The sequence below is a fragment of the Amphibalanus amphitrite genome, unplaced genomic scaffold (genome assembly GCF_019059575.1).
Source record: "Amphibalanus amphitrite isolate SeventyFive unplaced genomic scaffold, NRLGWU_Aamphi_draft 000151F_arrow, whole genome shotgun sequence".
NCBI lineage: Eukaryota > Metazoa > Arthropoda > Thecostraca > Balanomorpha > Balanidae > Amphibalanus > Amphibalanus amphitrite.
The window spans coordinates 218,891-241,108 of NW_024881646.1; the positions used below are offsets into that span (position 1 = coordinate 218,891).

General features: G+C 53.6%; 1 protein-coding gene across 6 annotated transcripts in view; it reads right to left on the minus strand.

Annotated features, from left to right (window-relative positions):
* The window catches only part of LOC122382960 (membrane-associated guanylate kinase, WW and PDZ domain-containing protein 1-like), a 59,999-nt gene that overhangs the window by 15,361 nt on the left and 22,420 nt on the right, over positions 1-22,218 (minus strand). For all 6 annotated transcript variants that reach the window (XM_043368966.1, XM_043368961.1, XM_043368965.1 and 3 more), the window contains exons 2-3: positions 4,081-4,223; positions 2,594-2,684 (exon numbers count right to left, since the gene is read on the minus strand). In XM_043368966.1, the coding sequence (XP_043224901.1) occupies positions 2,594-2,684; positions 4,081-4,223 (234 nt within the window). The remainder of the gene's footprint in view (positions 1-2,593; positions 2,685-4,080; positions 4,224-22,218) is intronic.

Consider the following 22,218-nt stretch of genomic DNA (forward strand, 5'->3'; position numbering starts at 1 on the left):
CTCAGTGCGCGCCCGCTCCAGCGGCGGTCGGCGGCCATCACCCTCTGGTGCGGCCTGAGCTCTCGCTGCGCTGGTCTGCTCCAGAACATCGACGATGCCCCGGATTCCCTTTTCTCCATACATATCAGCGGCGTCACGATCCGCAGTGGCCGCGGGGCTGTCGTCTCTCGCGGCGTTCTCGTCACCCTCGGCGGGGTAGACGAAGCCGCCGGACTGGCTCCTGCCGGACCGGCGCACCGTCGGCATGCCCAGATACTCGAACGGAGTCATCGCGTCCACCGTCGTCGCCGACGAGGACGTCATCGAAGACGACGAGGCGTCGCTGTAGCGGTCGGCGGTGCTGTCGCTGCCGCGCAGCCGGGACAGCGGCGGCCGGCGCGGCGGCGGGCGCGGCGACGCGAACGACGCCAGCGACTGGCCGTGCCGGGCCGGCGGCCAGATGTGCACGTCGGCCGCCGCTGTGAGCGCGGCCGACGGCGGGTTCGGCGCAAACACGCTGTCCATCGAGTAGAAGCGGTTCAGCGGCGCCATCGGCGGAGCGTGGTCCTCCAGGGGACCGACGGCCAGCGAGCTGCGGCGCTCAGACGGCGCCTCCGACCCCTCTGGAGCCTCTAACCCCTCCTCTGTCGCCTCCGACCCCTCCTCTTGCGCCTCGCCGCGCTCTTCCTTCTCCCTCGAGAAGGACACCCTCCTCCACAGCTTACTTAGACGCTTTTTCGACGACTTGACAACGCCGCCTTTTCGTTTCTTCACATCCTGTTGCTCTTCTCCGCCAGCTGCCTCCGCCTCATTCGGTAGAGACTCGGACTGTCTTACGTGAAACTGAGTGGCACCCGTGGTTTTATCATTGGTGTTAGTTGCTTGATCTCTATCAATAGCATTGGTATACTTTCCATCGTACGGGACTGCATAGATCGGACCATCGCTCTCCGTTTCCAATCCAACACTAGCGCCCGGACTTTCGGCGACCGGTGACAAGGGCAGCGGTTTGTTCGGCACCTTCTGTTCGAGCCGCGGGGTCTGCGGGGCACTGGGGGTCGGCGTCACGGCCCCGCCCGGCAGGATATCCAGTGCCCCGGTCAGGCCCAGCTTCCGCAGCATGAGCCGCTGGTGGCGCATGTAGGTGTTCTCCAGACACTCCATACAGCGGCAGGGCTGGACGTGGTTGGGCGGCGGCGGCGGAGGCCGGAGCAGCGCCGCCGCGTCCGGCGCCACCTGGCCCCAGCGGGCCTCCATCGAGCAGCGGTGCCGCCACATGCGGCAGTCGCGGCACTGGCAGATCGCCTCCACGGCCGGCGCCGGAGCCTCGGCCTCCGGCTCCGAGAGGGCAGACCGGCCGCCGTCGGAGAGGGTGGTGCTGTGCGACCTGGCCCGCACGAGGTCCGCTCGCCTCTCCCCGCGCTCGTCGCGGAGGAGTCCGTCTCCTGAGGAATTCCCCCGCCGGTCTCTGCTCGTCTCCCTGTACCTGTCGCGGTGCCCGCGCTCCAGCCGGTCGGTGCTCTTAGCGCGGCGTCTGTCCGCGCCCCAGCCGTCGCCGTCGACCCGGCCGGCGCGCACCCAGTCCTCGCGCTCGTCCCCCTCCTGGGCGGCCCTCCGCGCGCGCCGGCCGTGTCTGGGCACGGCCCCCGCGCCGTGGGGATCGGCCCGGGCCGAGCCGCCCAGCACCACATCGCCGGCGAACAGGCCGCTCGACTCGGACGAGGTCCGGTACCGGGGCGCGCGGCTCGGGGGAGCCCGGTGCCGTCTGGCGCGCCGCTCCTCCTCCACAGAGATCACGGAGGACGAGCGGGACGACTGCCACGCCCACTCGCTGCCAGAGCTCGGTGTCAGCGACTGCCGCCCCGGCGGCGGGTGGCGCGGGGCGCGCGAGGAGGCGATGCGAATGCCACGTTTGCGGGGGCGCGCGCCCGACATGGCGGCCCGTCGATGGCCCGGCCCGGTCGCCGGAAATCGGGACTGGCGACCTCCCTGAGCAGAGTCCGTCGGCGACTCAGACAGTCTGCCGCCGCTGTGACCTGCCGAGGGCCGACCGCTGCTGCCCGAGGAGGCCGAGGTACGCTGAGCTCTGTGATGACGCGCTGACGGTGCTGCCGTCTGGCGGCCGGTCTGCGAGTCCGGAGGGGCCGCTCGAGCGCCGCCGACGCCGGCAGGGGCGCTCCAGTAGGCGGGCAGGGCCAGGTACAGCGGTGTGTCGGGGCGAGCCGGCGCGGCCGGTGGCGTGCTGCCGTAGAACGCGCCTAAAACAGGCCACCGACACCGTCATGCACAGCCGGCAGGTGGGGTGCGGGCGGGTACGGGCGGGCCCAATGGTACAGGGACACCGGGGACATGCGAGTGAGCCATCAACCAGCACCACACAGCGAGCCAAAATAATTAGTACGGGGAGCGCCGGGCCCGTTAGTGAATCCAGTGCCGTGTGCCCTGAAGCCCGGGTCGTGAGCCATGCACCCGTCCACCAGGGCGGCTCGGACCGAGCGTGTCCGTGCCTCCGCCGTGTCAGTGGTTCACGGCAAACGCAGGCGGTGAGCTGACCGAGCGCGGCCCTCAGTGGCGGCCCGAGCCGGCGCCGTCCCGGGCGGGGCGGCGTCCTCACCTTCGTACTCGCCGCTCTCCAGCAGATCGCCCGACTGGCGCAGCTTGTTGAACTCGTCTTCCGTCAGAAAGGTGTAGTCGACGCCAGGAACCTGACGACGGCGACCGGAAAACATGTCATCCCAGGTGAACTTATGCCAGGTCACACTGAATGATGACCTACAAAAGAACCATCACAATCAACACCATAAGGGGCATAAGCCGCTGACCCTTCCCCATTTGTCTGATGCCATGGGGTCACCGTCAGCCCGGCAAGAAAATACAATCAAGGAGAAGGGGTTGGTCCTGGGGAAGGAGAGGACGGTTGTTTTTCTTTTTTAATAATTTATTGACACATGACATTAGATGCAGAGAACGACGAAAACGTGCAACGTTTCAACCTTCCACTTCTCACCACGCTAAACACATTCCCACCGATCTAGCTCGCGGCGAGTTCAAAAGCAGGAGAGGACGGATGTAGTTAAACTAGTGTTACCTCGGATCCGTGATGCATGCACAGTACACGATCGGGTACCAACTAATTGAGCGATCACCCTCAGGCCAGTGCTCCACCATCCGACGAGCCTCGAGTCTCCCCTGATCGCCGCCCACATCCACAAGTCTGGCTCAGCCCGTCAGCCCGTCTCACACGTCTCCGGACACCTCTGCGAGCCCAGGGTGTCACGCCGATGTTAAACGTGTCGCACCAGACGACGGACGCGGTGGTTCCTCCCCGTCCCTACGGAGTGGCCGCGCCCGGTGAGACTCAGCCAAATCCACCGGTTGGCCGGGCGGCCGGCGGGCGGCGCCGATTGTATCACTATACGGACACGGTCCGGAGGCCCCCAGCGTGCGTTCTAGAGGTCCGGCGGCCGCAGCTAACGCTCGACAAACACCGGCCGAGTTGCTCTGCATAATGCAGCATTGTAAACGATTAGGTTTGAATGACAGTAAGCCATTCACCACCGCAAATGAATTGGAAAAAGAACAAAACTTTTGTTGCTGTTGTGCTATCGTGTTCATGCATTTAATGGTGGACAAACTCTGTATATTTTACCTCTGACTCCACCTTGCGTCTTGAAGCAAGATGGTGGCACCTGGTAACAATTTTACCCATCTATGGACGAGTAGAAGATAGAGTAGAAGGTAGTACCAAATTTACTTTTTATTTCATCATGATTGCTCGGAGCTTGTCATATAAAGAGCTGAAAGAAGGCACGTGTAAACATAAATTCAAGTCATACAATTTGACATATACCGCATTTTTGGTTTCAGGTCAGATCCTGAGCTGTGTTCGCCGCCGTGACTTGCCGTTGGTAGTGGCTAGGTTAGGCGGTGGTAATTTATATGGCTCTTATGTCGGCAGTGTCGGTTGTATGCAGTGGTAATTTATATATCGCTCCACACCGGCAGTGTCCCGAGTTGTAACTATGGTGGGGGATATACAGTGGTAATTCATATCGCTCTACACCGGCAGTGTCCAGAGCTGCCCGGCCGGCGGTGGCCCACCTCGTCGTCTCGCGGCGGCCGGGTGGTGACTGGGACGGTCCGCTGGTACAGGTGGTCTCGGATCGTGTTCTGCAGCTCATGGTCCACCGAGCCCTTCTTGAACCGGCTCCGAAGGTAGGTGCGCAGGTCACCGGTCAGAGAACCTGAAACGGAACAGAACCGGCGGTCACAAATGCATCCACAGGTCACAGGTCAGTGGTGATCAGAGCTCAGACACCAATACGAAAAACGTAACATTCATAAATAGGTACATACTAGCGAGTGAGCAATTCCAGAGAGGAGTTGACAGTTGACACTCGCAATCGAAGTTGGGCATGTGTCGGCGCAGCGATGCAGTTTATCTGCAGGATCATGCAGTCGGTTCGGGTATTTAACCGATAAGGCTAACAGGCAGGTACCTCACACCCAATCGCAGATAGATAGACGCCACTGGTATCAAAGCTCTTGTCAAGGCGGACGCTCTGCGCGGACCTTTCGATCGAACTCATGTATTATCAAGCCTAAATAGGTATCTATTTAAAATAGACATTTGTCATTTGCATCAGAGGCCTGTTTCACTAAAAACTTGCGATTACAAGTGTTTGAACTTTACAATTCATAAGTATTTTTGCAAACTATGTAAAATCGGATTTCACTAAACTTCATCACCAGTGGCACCTCCGCTAAAAAGAGTTGGTAAATAAACTTGTAAACAGTAAAATTGTTTTTAATCAAGAACTATAACATGTTACAGATATTGCTTCTTTTTATCAAACTATGTCTAGTATTCATGTCAGAAATTGCATGAAAAAAATTAAAAATAATGATGCTGTTTCTGAATGGTATAAATGATAGTTTACAATATCTTATTATTGAAAGAAAATAACACGTAAAACATTTGACAGCAGAAGACTGTTGAATGCAATTGTGGCGCGCGAATGACAAAACATAACGATATTTATTTATTGCTCGTAGCTGGTTCGTAGGGAATGTGCTAAGTGAAAAGGAGCATATAATGACTCAGCATATCATATTTGTTTTAAATAATTGATTGCTTTGCATCATTGCACAAAAAGTAATAAAATTCCAAACGTAAGGGCCACTGGAATTTCGGGTTTGTAAGTACAACGTTTTCTTTCAAGTTTTTGGTCTTCGTGAAACAGAAAGTTTGCGATTTCGATGTTTCTTACAAACTTTTTCCTTGTAAAAATGTTGGTAAATTTTAAACTCAAAATTCATGCCCGAAGGTTTCGTGAAATCCAAATTTCAAATGTTGGTAATTATTTCTTTTAAACTCAAGTTTTTTCTTTGTAATTACACACTTTATTTGTTAGTGAAACAGGCCTCAGACTGCAAGAGCGTATGTCAATGTCTCGCATTTAGCTGGCGATAAGATATTACGATCACCATCATAGGTCCTACCTTTATGCATAGAGTGCAATAATATTTGCACACTGCACGCAGTAAATGCAGGCGAATCACATTTACACAGTCACACAGACCGAAGAGTCAATGTCAATGGTCATGTAACATCCGGTCCAATGCTCGCTATATTAGTTTTTTAATCAGCACATGCATGGTCGGGTTTTACGGTTATGGCTTCACGCGTCCACTTGAAGGAGCGAGTTTGTGACGATGCCATGTCACATCGTGATGCATCGTAGAAATAAGTGAATCGGTAAGCACATTAGGTTTTGCAGTGCAGCAACGACTGCCATCCGCCCCAGAGCTACCAGACCTCAGTCCTCTCTCACAACTCTCTGGAGCGTAATCTAGAGAACATGACCTATGCCATAGACCTGACATTGAACCGCTGAGACCCCATCCACCAGACTCACGACCTTCGAAGGTAATTCAGCGCGCTGTCAAAACACAAAACCACTAACAAGGGCAGTCCATTGGGCTGCTGAATCAATCAGTGTGAGAATTATAGACTAGTCTACAACTCCGGGGTATGTTCACGTCGTAATAAAACTGGACCCGCGAATGAAGCCTTTTAAAGCTCATCACTGCCCCGAGTTTTATTGCCCGTCACTGTTTGGCTCCAATTCCCGACTCCGTGTGACCGTGGAGGACGGATTAGCTGAGGCCGGCGGCCGCGAAACACCGTATCATTGTCTGTTGCGGTCGTGGTCTATCATCCACGAATACGGAGCTGTTAGCCTGTTATACGGGCATCTGGGCTTTCAAACATCTGCAGCCCTAAAAGAAGCAACCGATTCTGCACAACTAAAACCGCGCCTAGCCCCGGGCTCGAAGGAACCTAACATCAATACGGGCGACAAATCACCGACCAATAACCTCCCGGCTCACAATACCAGCGCTTAGGTACTGATTAAATACCATACCGATTACTATATAATCGCTATTGGGTGATATCGCAGCATGTTCCGCCAGCGCCCAGCAGCAGCGGGGAAGTCATGCGGCACAGCATATGTACACTCGGGGGCAGATTGATGTTCCACAACTCTTTATCCACCGGGTTCCTATGGCTCAGCATTGGCAGCAGCCGCCTGGTACCGGTAGACTGTGCCGCTTCACTTACTTGTCAAGCGGCACAGCCTACCCACACCGTATGCCACCGGTCTGGGTCGGTGGATGTAAGGCGATGTGGGCCGCCTGTGACGTCAGCGCAGCGGTGAGGGCCGAGCCCGGAGGCATGGCTCGGGTCGGCGCGGCGCGGCGGCTGGCGAGGGCTGGGGAGTGAGGTGGGGTGGGAGGCGGGAGCACGGACCATCGCGCGGCTGAGCGAGTGTAGTTAACTTTCGCGTCTCAAGGCGCCAATTATTCTACTTAACAATTGTGCTAAAGCAGTTGTTAAAATGTCCTATCCCCAAGACAGCGCCTATCATAATACTTGCCATGCACATTACGACACACTTAAACGTGACATTGGGACAGCCGATAGAATTTATATCACACGTGCATCGAGTTGCGGAGCTACATTGTTTTTAACAGAGATGTATTACGGCCTTGATTGAGCTCATTGGTGTCTATTATTTCGCACAGCAATCGTCCAGAGACGTGGGAACTGGGGTTTTTGGATAGCGCGGCGTCCCAACTCTTATGTTCCTCTAAGGTGTGGTCGCAGCCACCAATAGCAAACCGTTCCATCTAGGAACAAATAAGTCGCGCACCTGGGACGGTTCGAGCCGGGTTTCTCCAACCGATCACCCCACGACGCTAGCCTGTATCCACTGAGCTGCCGAAACCAGCGACCACCCGCCGCGGTCAAACGCGATCAAATGTCACAATATTGTCATTGGCGGTCAGCGGGTGAATGTCATTTTGTTTTGTGCGGTCGAGGACCATTCTCGGTAGCTCAGTGGATGAACGCTCGTGTCGTGAATTGACCGGCGGGAGAAGCCCGGTTCGAACCCCCCTGAGTGGCCGACTTTTTGGCTCCTAGTTGGAACGGTTTGCTATTGGAGGCTGCGACCACATATTAGAGCAACAGTAATAATCGCTTTAAATTGGAGCGTTGGCTGCGGCACTACTCATAACCGCCAGTTCCCACGTCTCTGGACGATTGCCGTGCGAAACAATAGACACCAATCTGCTCAATCAAAGCCTTAATACTAATATGTTATACAAAATATAGCTCCGCACCTCGATGCACGAGTGACATAAGTTCTATCGGCTGTCCCATTGCCACGCTTAAGTGTGTCGTAATGTGCATTGCAAGTATGATGATAGGCGCTGTCTTGGGGATAGGACATTTTAACAACTGCTTTAGCACAATTGTTAGGTAGAATAATTGGCGCCTTGAGATGCGAAAGTTAACTACACTCGCCCAGCCACGCGATGTCCGTGCTCCCACCCCACCTCACTCCCCAGTCCTCGCCAGCCGCCGCGCCGCGCCGACCCGAGCCATGCCTCTGGGCTCGGCCCTCACCGCTGCGCTGACGTCACAGGCGGCCCACATCGCCTTCCAGCCACCGACCCAGACCGGTGTCATACAGGTGGGTAGGCTGTGCCGCTTGACAAGTAAGTGAAGCGGCACAGTCTACCGGTACCAGGCGGCTGCTGCCAATGCTGAGCCATAGGAACCCGGTGGATAAAGAGTTGTGGAACATCAATCTGCCCCCGAGTGTACCTTCAGGCGCGACACGTAGAGCCATCTAGTGACAGATTTGACAATGAAAGCGAGCTTTGTTGTGACCTAACGCTTATTCTACCAGCAGAAAAATTAACGACTGTGGCTGTTTTAGGCTGTCTGTCAAAAGTCCTGAGCGACTTGAGACTACATCAACCGCAGCCGGGATTTTTTTATTGGTAAAACTGACATATGATCCCATCCGTCACCCCCTTCTCAAATGGTCTGCTGAAGAGGGCGACGAAACGAAAAGAGATTTTCGGGTCTTTGGTTTTAGTTGGATTTGTTTTTCATTCCGTTTGCTTGACAAAATTGTAGGTGCCCAGGCTAGATTCTCGTGTTTTTACAAGTGGTACAATGCGTTCAATTAACCCTATTCCTGGCGGGGGGGGGGGCCTCAGGAGCCCCCCCCCCCTGAGGTTTTTTGGTTATATCTCCCAAACGCGTTGAGCTAGGAAGCTCAAATTTTCTGACTTTTCCTAAAAGGCTTCTACGCAACATGTCTGAAAATTTTGAGTTGATCTGACCTCAGGTCAGGTCACCAGAGGCGGTTTGGTGACGCTACCTCAGAAAAGTTTGCAATCACGCCAGAGCTAGAGTTTTTGACCGATCAATTTCTTCTCTTCAGGGTTTAGTTAGGGTACCAGTATGTGCAATTTGTATATCTCGGAATTTTGATATCGGTGACCTAAGGTCAGGTCAATTTCGCGACCTCCCCATTATAAGTCAATGGGGGAAAAATCAACTCCCTGTTTTTACCACTAAAACGGGTCGGAAGGGCCCCATATACCATACATGACTTCATATACGATCAACCTTCACTACCTTGAGGTCTGTTTTGCTGTTGGGCAGCTGTGAGGTCATGTGACGTCATCAAAGGTCACCAAAGGGTTTTGGCCAATAACTCCGTACAGGAACAAGATACAGACGCGTGGATGGTCTCATTGTGTTCAGCTCGTCAAGACGCATCGAATGATATACATGATGACCTCGAGGTCACGTGACCTGAGGTCAACCTTTGACCTTAACCTTTCGAGGTCAACATATATATCATTCGATGCGGATTGACGAGAGGATCACGATGATGCCCTTAGTTTGTTCCTATCTTGACTAATTCGAAAGTTATTCGAGAAAAACTCTCTCCATATCTAGTGCCGCCATTTTGACTTTTTCGACCCCTGTGACGTCATCTTTGACCTGACCTGAAAATGACCTTAGTAAAAATTGTAGATCTTGGCCGTGCGTATCCGATGCCGTTTACCGCTTGTCGCTATCTTGCTTCGTTCTCGAGATCTCAGGGGGGGGCCGAATCGGCCCCCCCCCCCCCGCCAGTTTCTTGTCCCGGCGGAGCCCGCCAGGAATAGGGTTAAAGCTTGAGATACCTACTTGCTTTAATATGATAGCTGATCCCGCTGTCAACTCATCCTCGTTACACAGTCTGCATCGGCATGCTCGGGTAGCCGCATAACCGGCTCTTCCAATTCCGATTTCCAAACATCGAAACAAAACGCTAACATTGGCAGCGAACATAACAACCGGTGCTGCTGTCAGCATCCTACATACTTTTTAAAACAAAAAACACCCAACCTCTTTTAACAACGTCCAATAAGAAAGTGGGTATACACAGCCGAGACCGTCCAAGGCGAGTGAGAAGTGTGCTACACCTGTTCTGTCGCACTGTTTTCCGCCCAGATCGGCGCCGTGCCGCTCACAGACACGAACACCGCTCGCAGATACTCGGGGGCGGAATCCGCCTCCACTCGGCTGCACACTTGCACAGGACCCAGAGACAAACCACAGACAGGGCGGCCCCACGGCTGCACGGAACCCAGCGACACTCACAGACAGGGCGGTCACACGGGACCCAGCGTCACTCACAGACAGAGCAGCCCCACAGGACCCAGCGACACTCCCCAGACAGGGCGGCCCCACGGGGCCCAGCGACACTCCAGACAGGACGGTCACACGGGGCCCAGCGACACTTCCCCGGACAGGGCGGCCCCACGGCGGCACCCGGGCTGTAAACAGGTGCTTTATCGGGCAGGGCAGTAACGGGGGCGGGGACGGCGGGGGAGGAACGGAGGCGGGGACGGCGATAACCCGGCCAGCAGGCCACACCAGCGCTACGTGCATGGCCCACGCCTGCCTACCGACTGCGGTAATCGTTCGTCAACAATGCTTCACGAGTGCTGCAGAAGGGCAGGACCTGGACGTACGACGACAGGTCCGCGCTCAGAGAGCAATGGGTCTCTGACAAAATCTGGAGCCGATCCCACGAATTATATGTAGGCACGATGAGACGCGGCAAAGACCAATTAAGACAGCCTGGCCCTTACCTACTTGAGCTGAGCACTACAGTTCTGTCTCCCTTGCCGCGTCGAAGTAGATCAGACATTCTAGGAGAGTTGATGGCGATGCATCAACGTAACCATTTCGAAGAGATGTGAGATGGATATTTCCTCATACAGTCAGCATTGTGCAGTTCGCGCGAAATGCCCACAGAACAAGCACAATGAGTCCAGCGTCGGTGGCCGGTGCAGTAGACGGGTGAACCTCGTTCCTAGTACCTGGCGTGCTCTCTGACCAGAAACCAGCGCAACGAGACGCGACAGAACGCGCCGAGTCGCGACAGAACGCGCCGAGACGCGACAAAACGGGCTGGGACGCGACGCACAGCGGCGGATGACACCCATTAGAACGCACACAGTCATGACGATTTGGTGTGCGCCGCTGGAAAAAGGCGGCGGTGGCGTGGGAGCTGCGTCCGGCCGTCCGCCCGCTCTCCCAGACCGTTCATCCGCGACCCGTCTGCGGCCCAAATGGGGCGTCAACGAACACTTAACTCGCTCCCCGACATGCACGCGCGCACGGAAGCGGCGCAATTATCTCGGCGCGGCGGCCGGTCTCCTTGGTCTCGGGCGTCTCTGCAGCACCCGGAGATCGCCCGGCAACGGGCTGATGACTGGCGCCGCCGCCGCCGAGGTCACGCGACCTCTGCTCAGCAGCAGCCGGCCTGCGGCGGCCACCAGGCCTGCCGAGGGACCCCACTCAAACACGCCGTCTCCGGGGAGGTCGGCAGCGTCCGCGAACGACCCACTGCCAGTGCATGGGGCGCGGTAGCGGCCACCGCGGCCCTCAACCCGGCACGGCCGCCGCTGCAGGGTTGAGGACCGCGGCCGGGCGCGCGGCACGCCGAGGAATGTGTAGTAAAACCAGTTTCGGTCGGCGGCGGTCGGACCGGTCGGCGTGCCGGCCACGGTCCGAGCGGAGAGCACCGACCGGCCACCGGAGACGGACGGCACAGAGCTGACCGCCCCCGGCCGTCCACCGCACCGCCGAGAGAGAGAGAGAGAGAGACGGCCGACCCCAGCCAGGCAGGCGGAAAGATGGAGCGACAGGCAGACAACGACCCTCGTGATGGCAGCCCGGGAGAGCCGACACCAAACACAGAGGAAGGTACTGACTGACTGCGGACGCACCGAACACCTACATAGGGCAAAGTTTATTGAAAAATCAGCTGCAAACAGTGTGAAATGAAGTGGTGTGTCGAGCATTGCATGGCGTACCTAAACCTTTCAGCAAGAAATCAACTGAGATAAAAGCTGGAAGATCCATGCAGGGAAGACTGGAACAGGAAAGCTTTTTAATGAAACAACCGACAATTTCCAGGAGGATTTTCACGGTCCGTGTTTTTCCTAATTCCGGAATATCTGAATGCAACAGCTATCATTTATCCATCACGGAATGGAGTGGGCGTCAGTGGTTTTAAATTCTCCATAGCGGACATGAAGGTTCATTGTATTCGATGAAACGAGCTACCTGATCTAATCTAGGGCTCACGATTCCACGCCCCCGCCATTCACAAACTCCGCCAGCGAAGGGGGCGAGTCTCGGAATCAAACAGCACAGCGACCGCGCCCATCAGCGCAGCACGCCGCTCAGCTTCAGCGAAAGTAGTTCGTGTCGGACACCGCAGGTTCAAAGACCCTCGCGGCTGGTAACTGCGGCGATAGGCATAGTTCACGGTCCGTGAACCAAATATAGCTGGCACATCACGAATCTGACATCGCGGCACCAAACGACCGATAGCGGTTATCGGCACGCGTGGTTAACTTTCTCGGCATTGAAGTTCGTTTCCTCTTTTGTGCGACGGTTATCATGTCACAGGTAAGTGACTAGTAAGTGGAGCAAATAGAAGTTAGCCGCCGCCTTGTGAAGTTGTGGCGTATCAGTACGATTTGCTGACATCAGCAGGTGCCAGGTGCAGATATTATTGTAGGGCAATCGACAACACGAATGTCCTTTACAGATGACGAATACGCCTGCCGCTTAGTATCCTGTCACATCCGTTTAGAGAGGATTACATCGTGCCAGGAGTCTCGTCCCCACCCTCCCGCGCCGTACCGTACCGTACCGTACCGTACCGTACCGTACCGTACCGTACCGTGCCGTCTCCCGTCGCCCGTCCCTCACCGTCGTTGCTGAGCGGTTCCGGGGAGCTGGGCCGGCTCTCCGACCGGCCGCTGTCGCCGGCGGCGCGCCGCTCTAGCCGGTGACGCTCCTCCAGGTCGGCCTGCCACACGGTGGCGATGCGCGCCAGCAGGTCACAGGTGGTCGCGGACACCTGTAGCTCCGCGCCGCCCGCGCCGCCGCTGCGCCACAGCTGCCGCGCAGCCCGCGCCGATGCCGTCGGTGCGTCGGCCGGCCGGTCGTGGTTCACGGAGCGGGTGGCGGGGTCGCCGGTCGGGCGCTCCTCTGACCCGGCGCGGCGCTCGGTCTTGCAGGGCTGGTCGGCGCCGGAGCTGTCCGGGCTCTCCGGTCCGGGGGACAGGTGGGCGCCGCTGTCGGCAGAGTCCTCGTCTGGCGCGACGCGAGACGGACTGTCCAGCGTCAGCGCCCAGACGGAGCGACACTCGGCGCTGCACAGACAGTCCGGCAGCTGGGCGGGGGAGTCAGCCTCGCCGTCCGACCACGGCCCATCTCCGTGCCAAGACCAGGGTCCTTGTTCACTCGCGCTCCACAACACCTGCTTATCGTCATCCCAAACACCGTCGCCGTCTAAAATCCACGGACTTCCTTCCGTCACCTTCCAGGCCTCATTGTCTTCCGTCGAGGCTATCCATGCTTTCCCAGTATTGTTCACGTGTTTCGCGCCCGGTGTTTGTCCGAAGCCGTCTCCCAGCAGCACGCTGACATCTCCTGAGGTCAGGACGGGTCGGGTCGACTCCGACGATCCTGTCCCATCGCCACCGACACCCTCCTGCCGTGGACGGTGCCACGACAGGCCGGAATCGTCCCGTCTCCCAGTGCCGTCCCCATCGTCCGACACCTCTCGGTCGTCGTGCTCGTTGTGCTTGTGGACGGTGATGGCCACGCGCGGCACGGTGCGGTGGACCAGCTGGGCCGAGCGGCGGCGCCGGTGGGGCAGCAGGCCAGCGCAGAGGGCGGCCGCCCGGGCCCGCCGCCGGCGCGGCCCCCACAGCAGCACGCCGGCCGACAGCAGCGGCATCGGACGGTGGCGCAACAGGTAGGTACAGAGCCGCCGTCTATGTGCAGAGTTTACTTTACTTCTAGAAATTCGGTTGCTTACTTCGACACGCCGCGACACATTAGTTGCGAGTACACAAGCAGGTGGCCGTTTACGGCTTCCGTCCGATAGTTCCTATATTTTCAACCGCTCACTCTCTAGCATAATCACCGTTTACTTCGCAAGCATCACCCACACCAGACTCGCTGCACTTGGTCATCACTGCACCACTGGGCACCGGCGGATCACGGAGTCGAGTCCGACCATCAGGCAGCCACGCACCACACTGGACCGCCAGCTGCCGCCGTCGCCGCCGTGAAAGCTGGTGGCCGCATCGCGTTTCATTCAATCACTTTTCCCGTCCGGCGGATTTCTCTGGCCGCCGCCTGTGGGAAGAGCTGGCCACGCCTCTAACGAGGGCGGCACGCCGTCAGTGCCGCTCGTGCGCCTCCCAAACTCGGCAGCCGCGCCGTGTCCAAATAGTCCGAGTGCCCTCCTAATTGCGTCACACAAAACAATTCCACTTTACAATGTCGCCTGTCACGGCGAGAGTGGACAAAAATACCTCGGCGTGTAGGCAAGTCTGTTCAGAACTACGCCGGGGAGCTTTGTGCGGTCACAAACTATCACTGTTCTCTCAGCGTTCCACTATCGAACAGGGTTCACTTCCGCCCGTCCGTGCAGCTGCACACGGCACCGCGTCGGTTCTCCGGACTGTCGCTCGGGCCACCGACCACTGTCGCCACTGTCCAACTCACAGCCGGACCCGCACCGGTCCGAGACGGGCAGCGGCCCCGCGCGCGGTCCGCCGCCCCCGACAGACACACTGACCCACAACGGGCCACTTAGTGACGCTGCGCCCCCGCGTGCGGCGCAGCGCGCGACGAAACCAGTCCACACCTCCTGGCGGACTACTGTCGCCACTCCAGTTCCCAGGCGAGTGGGACAGCGGGCCGAGCTGGCCGCGGGCGCCGTGTCGCGCCGGAACAGGGTTGGCGCTGACCGCCGCCTTCCAGGTGTGAACGCCGAGTGCCACATACGGCAGCGCGCCGCAGAGCGCAGTGGTTCGTGAGTCGTGACTGTGTCAGGGTGTTCGGTGTACTGGGTAAATTAGTCAAAATACACGTACCGTTATGATTGGAATCCAATGGAACGTTGGCCCTCCTTCGTCCTAACTATGGGTAGGTGACCAGGAGAAGCGAGAACCCGTAAACTACAGCATCGCTCGGCCACGCACGCAAGCATCCGTTCATTGGAGTGAAGACGGCCCTTACTAGTCAAACAAATAAATAGACAAACAAAGAAGCAAACAAAACAGCAAAACAACATGACGGAAGTTCAGTAGATCGCCCTCCCTAACTAAGCCACAAAAGCCGGCTCATGAAAGGTGACATCAGTGGAAACGGTCCCGGTTTTGAAGAAAGCACGTCACAATAAATCGGTGTCGTCACTTCCGGTCTACTTCCGGTGCTCTATATCGAGGGGTCAGCGGCGGACCAGAACGTGTAGAGGGGCCGCCCCTTCCGGTCCGAGAGCGCAGTACAGAGGCCGGAAAGGCAGGGCGGGGCGGGGCGAGGTGGAGTGGACAACTCAGGCGGAGCAGGGTGAAAGGGGAGGCGAAGCGGGGTGAAAGGGGAGGCGGAGCGGGAATTACAGTTATCCGGAAGTACGCAATACATAATATAGCAGCAGCACACTGTCAATACTCACTCAACAAGTCAGGTGGTACTTACACCTATAATATATCATAAGGTCAAATACAGTTATGTGGCGCATCTTTATTTTCACAATAGTCTTAGCAAGTGTTTTTTGCACAGGCATCCGTTTGGAAATAAATCTGCTATAATTGCTCAGATGTGCTCGCCAGCAATGTGAATACGGTGATTCGTGGCAAGGTAAATATTGCAGCCACGAAAGTCGATGCGTCGGACACAATCTATATTTAGGTAGGCACTAGCTTATCAAATTCCAGCAACACAACTTCAACTGGTCCCGCCAACTCACAAGTTCTCATAACTCAACTCCAAAGGTAAGATTGTGCCGAGGTTCCTTAGCACACACGGCGCGATAAAAAGCGAAGTCGTAGCGGCAGTATCCACGGCAATGGCAGGAGGCAGCCCCTCAGAGACAGCCGAGGTCAGGGGTCGCCAACACACACCGTCACCGGTGAGCCAAATGACAAATTAGCTATGGTGATTCCGTCCGAGATCGAAAGTTTCCGACTGGATTACCGTCTGTTCCTCACAGTCGTACATAAATTATCTGCTTTCACTGAGGCCTTTTACACCAAATATGCGTCATGGAGAGCCTCGGCATTTGCATGACGTCATAAATAACTCGGCTTTGCTGTATAGTAGAGTAGAAGTGGCGAGGCTGATGAATTAATGGTTTTTAGTAGAGACGGCCTGCATAAAACACCGTAATTGGTGCTGTTTTATGGACGGGATCTGGCCACTCGCCCTCTTGTAGAGTCCCGGTGGGTCAGGGGCCAGACGAAGTCAGCCATGTCCGAACCCATGCGTAACCCTGGAGTATCTGCCCTGTTTTATGCACATTGAAATTTGAATGCAGCAGTGCGGAAACACAGGCCTGCAGAGCACGTTTTTTGTCACGGTAACATTGGTGACTGGTGATCTGTGAAGACTGGAGCGAGGAGCTGTTCCGACGGACCAGGCCGGTAAACCCCGCCCTACGACACGGTCACGTCTCGTGTTGTGACTGCAGAGTCAGAGACGGCACTGGACCATGTGAGCGTTCTCGGCCGCAGATCTCACGGCTGGCCCACGGCCGCCGCGCCAGAGGTGCTGTATAGGTGACCGAGTGCGGGCCGACAGGAAACCGAGCGGCAACGAGCTCAGAAATAAGCAAACACGGATAATGGTAAAATGGGCACTTGTCCAGGCAGCTGCGAAATGAGCACCGCTGCGAAATTAATGGAAGGATTGCCAGCCGTCAGAGAGATAGCGGACACGCTTGGAATTTCCTTCACCGGTATCGAAGCTGGAGGCGAAACATACCTACCTATCAGTCAATTACACGGCATTGCCTATTTTTTTCAAAATGTGACAATTGATTGTCATGCCTAATGAGTAATAATGATTTGTCCTTTTATGTAGATAAACCAGTTCGGTTATCATCAGACGACAGTCTGTCCACAATGCGATAGTCTGTCACACTCACTGAGTCTGTCACACTCGATGACAGTCTGCTGTCACTAGCTAAAACACTCGCTGACAGTGTATCATACTCGATGACAGTCTGGTGTCACTAGCCGACACACTCGCTGACAGTCGAGGGCGTGGCCCGGCGACCGGCGCCCGGTGGCACGAGTAGATCCCGATCTCCGCTCTCTGACCCGTGCCCCGCTCGGTACATCGTCTGCCGGGTGGCTGTGTGCCGCATCACTTCACGGACCCCGCCGAGTCGCACGTCGTGAGCTACAAAAACCGCCGGCGCGCGCCGGCCGGCGTGAGCCCGCTCCCACCGGACGCGGCGCCGTGACCGGGCGGGACGGCCACCACGGGAGTGAACGGAGGTCGGGAAGAGCGGAGGATTCCCGGCTGGGGTGACGGCAGCCGAGTAATTAACAGAAAATAGCCGAGACAATTAACTAACGACTGGGACAGACTTAGTCCATCAGGGATGAGCACAGCTAAGCGACATGCATGGTGCTGTTAATTTAATTTATTGTGTATGGGCAATTCCATGACAGATCACCTAGGCATGTTCACCATGACCTCTCCGATTTTGCTCAAATTTGGCATGCAAGTTGACCTTTGGGCACTACTACGTCCCAAAGAATTTTTAGTCTCTAGGTCACAGGGGTCATGAGATATGGATCATGCAAATTTTAAGGTTTCCCGGAATATTGAAATATAAAGTATTTTTTATCTCTGCAACGGTTCACCGGATCAAAAAAAGTTATATATGAAATAATAAGCGCACAGGCTGGTGCGTCTAGCAAAAATGTGAACGAAACCTCAGGGTCATTTTTTGACCTTGTGACCGTGTGACCTTTTCTTGACCCCGTGACCTTTCAAATTTGTCCTATTTTAAAAATTCTGATTTTTTCTTTCAGAGATGTCTTATCCATGCTCTTAATAGTGGTATGTGATTTGGCTGGTATATCGGACCTGTTGACCTCAAACTGAGGTTAACAATGTGGTCATGACCTGACATGAAAATGACATCTGCCGAGAACGTCATGAATCATAGGCAATATGGGTGTCATATGAAAGCTAACTTCACGGAGAATACATTGGTGGTGTTTTTGAGTAGGTATGGGCCGGGTCAAGGTCACATTAGGTCAGTGACCTAACACAGCATTGTGTTCTTTGAAGGTGGCGTATTTTATTTGTTTGGTAAGTCCAGTGATCAGCATACAATAAAAAGGAAACAAAACGTCATAAACGTCTTTTTTTATTCAAAAAGCAGAGATAAAACGCACACATACCCATATAAACACACTCGCAAAAACACACACATTCATACACCTTGTTCGAGGAAGTTCTTTCAAACAAACCCCAGGGACACACGCGCTGTGAAGAACGAGTCTCAGAAGACTCGGACAGCTTGAAGGCTGCTATGGTACACTGTAAAAAAAAGTTTAGCATTTGGGGTACTAACGGCTGCTATTCGTAGCACCTTTTGGCGTCAAAAGAACCCTACGACGTATTTACAAAGAAGCATGGTGCTAATACTGTGCTAATGATAGCTAACATTCCCATCAAATATTATAAGTTTAGATCACCTATTCTTCTACTGAGCTTAACGTCTACTTCTGCTAGTACCCAGTCCATCAGTGAGTGCTCTTTCAAGCTGGATTTCTAATTAGAACCATTTTAAGTGTTTTAGAAGTTGGTAATGCTGAATATGGTGCTTACGTTAGCATCATAATAGAACCGGACATGCTTACAGAGGAAACAAATTTGAAATTGGCGCCAAAGAAAGTAGCTAAGCCCTGCTTTACAAATCTCTGGGAGTCTTATCACCAGCCCTTTAGCACGTTTTGACGGCGCAGAGCGATATGCGCATGCGCGTGCCAGCTGTTTCCGGCCACGTGTTGCGCCATTTTAGTGGAGTCCGTTGGTCGTGGTGGGAACGTGTGCACGTGCTCCGGTATATGAAGTGAAATGAAGTGAAGTGAAGTGCTCCGGGCACATGCCACCGAGTGATAGCTCTGGAATGATAGCTTAAATCAGCTATTATCGGTGGAATCCGTCGTGCGTGGCATGGGAGTGCGTGCCCCTGCTCCGGGAGGCAGTGAGGTGGAGGGAAGTGCAGTGCAGCAGTGCAGTGAAGTGAAGTGAAGTGCTCCGGGGCCGGGTGGTACATGAGCATTTGCCACCGACACATGCCACCGACACCGACGTTGATCGACTTCGGTGAGTCTGACACGTTGTATCTTTTGACATTATCTTATATTGTTTAAGTGCTTTATATTCCGACTTTGGCAAATCGCGCATCTTGGTCTGAAGGAAAGTTGTGTTGTTTGCGAAAATAGCTCCCAACAGAAAAAAAATCTTGGAACTGATCCAGTTTTTTTTTGCTCCAGGAATGGGGCCTGGTCAGTTCTTCCGTCGACTACCACTTACAATGGAGGACAACTACGACAACAACACGGGGTCTCCGGTTCCGTCTATCACTAATCGCCGTCTGGTCGTGGATGAGGTCGAACTTATGGCCATGAACGGAACGTCGTTTCAACGACCCCCCCCCCCGCCTCCCCAGTCGATCTCGCGTTAATCGTCGGTCACTGCGAGTGTGCAGGTATATGAGCGACCTTTCGTTATTTCCCGTGCGTTTGTTTGTGTATATATTTACATTTGTTTTTCATGCAGATGATTTGAAGTGTTAATAAATGTTCCATTATTATTTTTTAATTTTATAATGTGTTGGATGCTTGAAAGATGCACTTACACGGGAATATTGCAGAATGCAAAACACAATCATTGAGACTTGTAGTTATCACTTATCTAGGATATAACCTTTTTTGCACGTCTTTTCGGCCTTACACAATTTCCTTTTTGGTAATTGATTAGTCCTTTTTGCAGTAACTAGTGAAAGTATGTGCTACTAAAGAAAGCAGTTTTTGCGAACTTTTCATGCAGCAGCTTTAACTAGTATAGATATTCTACTTTCAGCCCCAATGCTTTCGTTAGCATTATTCTACTTGTCGTGGGGTAACAATAGCGCTAAAACGGTTCATATGTGAGTACGGAAGGTACTAACTGCATGCTATTCTTAGCACCTTTTAAAGTTTAGCACCGCTAGGGTACTGAAAATTGGTCTAGCAGGTGTAGGGTACTACATTTAGTACACGGGTGCTAAACAAATATGGGTACTTATATTAGCACCTGGATACTAAACTAGATCTCAGTTAAGTACGAATAAAATGCTTAGCTTAGCACCGCTAGGGTACTGAAAATTAGTCAATTGAAAAGTACCTCTATGGTGCTAAACTTTTTTTACAGTGTATTGGAGTCGAGCAGTACAAAGCGGTGAAACGTCCTGGTACCCTTCACTATGCGGGCACTTGTGAAGCGTTCTTTCATTTTTGTCTTCGTTTCTGCTATTTGCGTTGCGGGAGCTGACGCGGGAGCTGAAGCGGCATTTCAGGCAGTGGTTATTCCCCACATTTGAAATGAATGCCCAAGACTAAAAAAATACAATACTTCTCTGACGGAGCAGCGTCCCAGTACAAGAACAAATACAATTTTGCAAATATACATATGTCATCATGCCGAGGATTTCGGTGTTCAATGTGAGTGGATTTTTTGCCACCTCGCATGGCAAAAGCGCATGCGATGGTATTGGTAATACTGTGAGGACCACCTTACCGATAAAATGCATTTCTTCTTCGTTTCGGCAACGCAAATAGCAGGAACGAAGACGAAAATGAAAGAGAACGGTTCATAAGTGCCCGCACGGTGAAGGGTAGGTAGGGGAGACCCGGGAGGTATGGGCCCCCTGGAGGTATGGGCCATCGCAGTTTTGAAGAAGTGTTGCGTATTTTTACACATTTGACCGCGTAAACTGGTAGCAGCCATTCCGTTATACAACCCACGTGAATTCCAAAACCTTCCTCAGTCTTCTTTGGCAATGAGCGGCGATAAAGCGTTTTTGCCCTCTTGGAGTAAAATACGGTACATACAGAAAATTCGTGATAAATTTGAACCAGACTCATTTTATGATGTCAGACTATCGCTAATATAAAGTTTAAAACATGGAAATTAAGACTGGATAGACAATTGGAAGCTTTCTTGCAAGATTATGAGCTGAGATGCTACGCACATTATGGCGTCCTAACCGGGAGGTTCGGGCCACCCATCCCCGTTGATCCTAAATCAATAAAATGATGCTTTCATTGAATGTCCTCTTCAATAAGTTTTATTTTTGTCGCGCAAGGTCGAAAATTTAACTACAAATTTCATTCGAACAGAAAAATATTATTTATCTTATTTCACGGAGCATTATTGAGTTAACCAAAATGCATATGTGCCCACGTGACCCCCATGAAGACCCCCATGTAAGCTGTTGACCGCTTATGCGGTTCCTGGACTCTAGAGAGATCAAGGTAGATACCAGCTACGAGTATTGTTCTCATTGTCTAGAAAAGAATATGAAACATGGCACCGGCTCATACCTCCCGGGCCATGGCCCATACCTCCCGGTGTATTTTGATGGATCGAAAAAGCGCATCATTTATTTAAAGTTATCTCGAGACAAAATAGGTGATCCCAGATGCCTAATATCAGGCACACTTTGCAGGCCAAAGGCAATTTCACGTACACAGAGTGAAAAACCGGGTCTAGCCACTGCCCACTGGAAGAAAATTGCCTTTCCACAAAACCGGCCCATACCTCCCGGGTCTCCCCTAGTAGGTACCAGGACGTTTCACCGCTTTGTACCGCTCGACTCCCACACCATAGCAGCCTTCCAGCTCTCCTAGTCTTCTGAGACTCGTTCTTCACACCGCGTGTGTTACTGAGGTTTGTTTGAAAGATCTTCCTCGAACAAGGTGTATGTATGTGTGTGTGTGTGTTTGTGCGAGTGTGTGTATATGGGTGAATGCATTTTATCTGTGCTTTTTGAATAAAGACAGACGGTGTTTTATGACGTTTTGTTTCCTTTTTATTGTGTGCTGATCACTGGGCTTACCAAACATAAAATACGCCACCTTCAAAGAACACAATGCTGTGTTAGGTCACTGACCTAATGTGACCTTGACCCGGCCCATACCTACTCAAAAACACCACCAATGTATTCTCAGTGAAGTAAGCTTTCATATGACACCCATATTGCCTATGATTCTCGACGTTCTCGGCAGATGTCATTTTCATGTCAGGTCATGACCACATTGTTGACCTCAGTTTGAGGTCAACGGGTCCGATATACCAACCAAATCACATACCACTATTAAGAGCATGGATAAGACATCTCTGATAGAAAAAATCAGAATTTTTAAAATAGGACAAATTTGAAAGGTCACGGGATCAAGAAAAGGTCACGAGGTCAAAGGGTCAAAAAATGACCC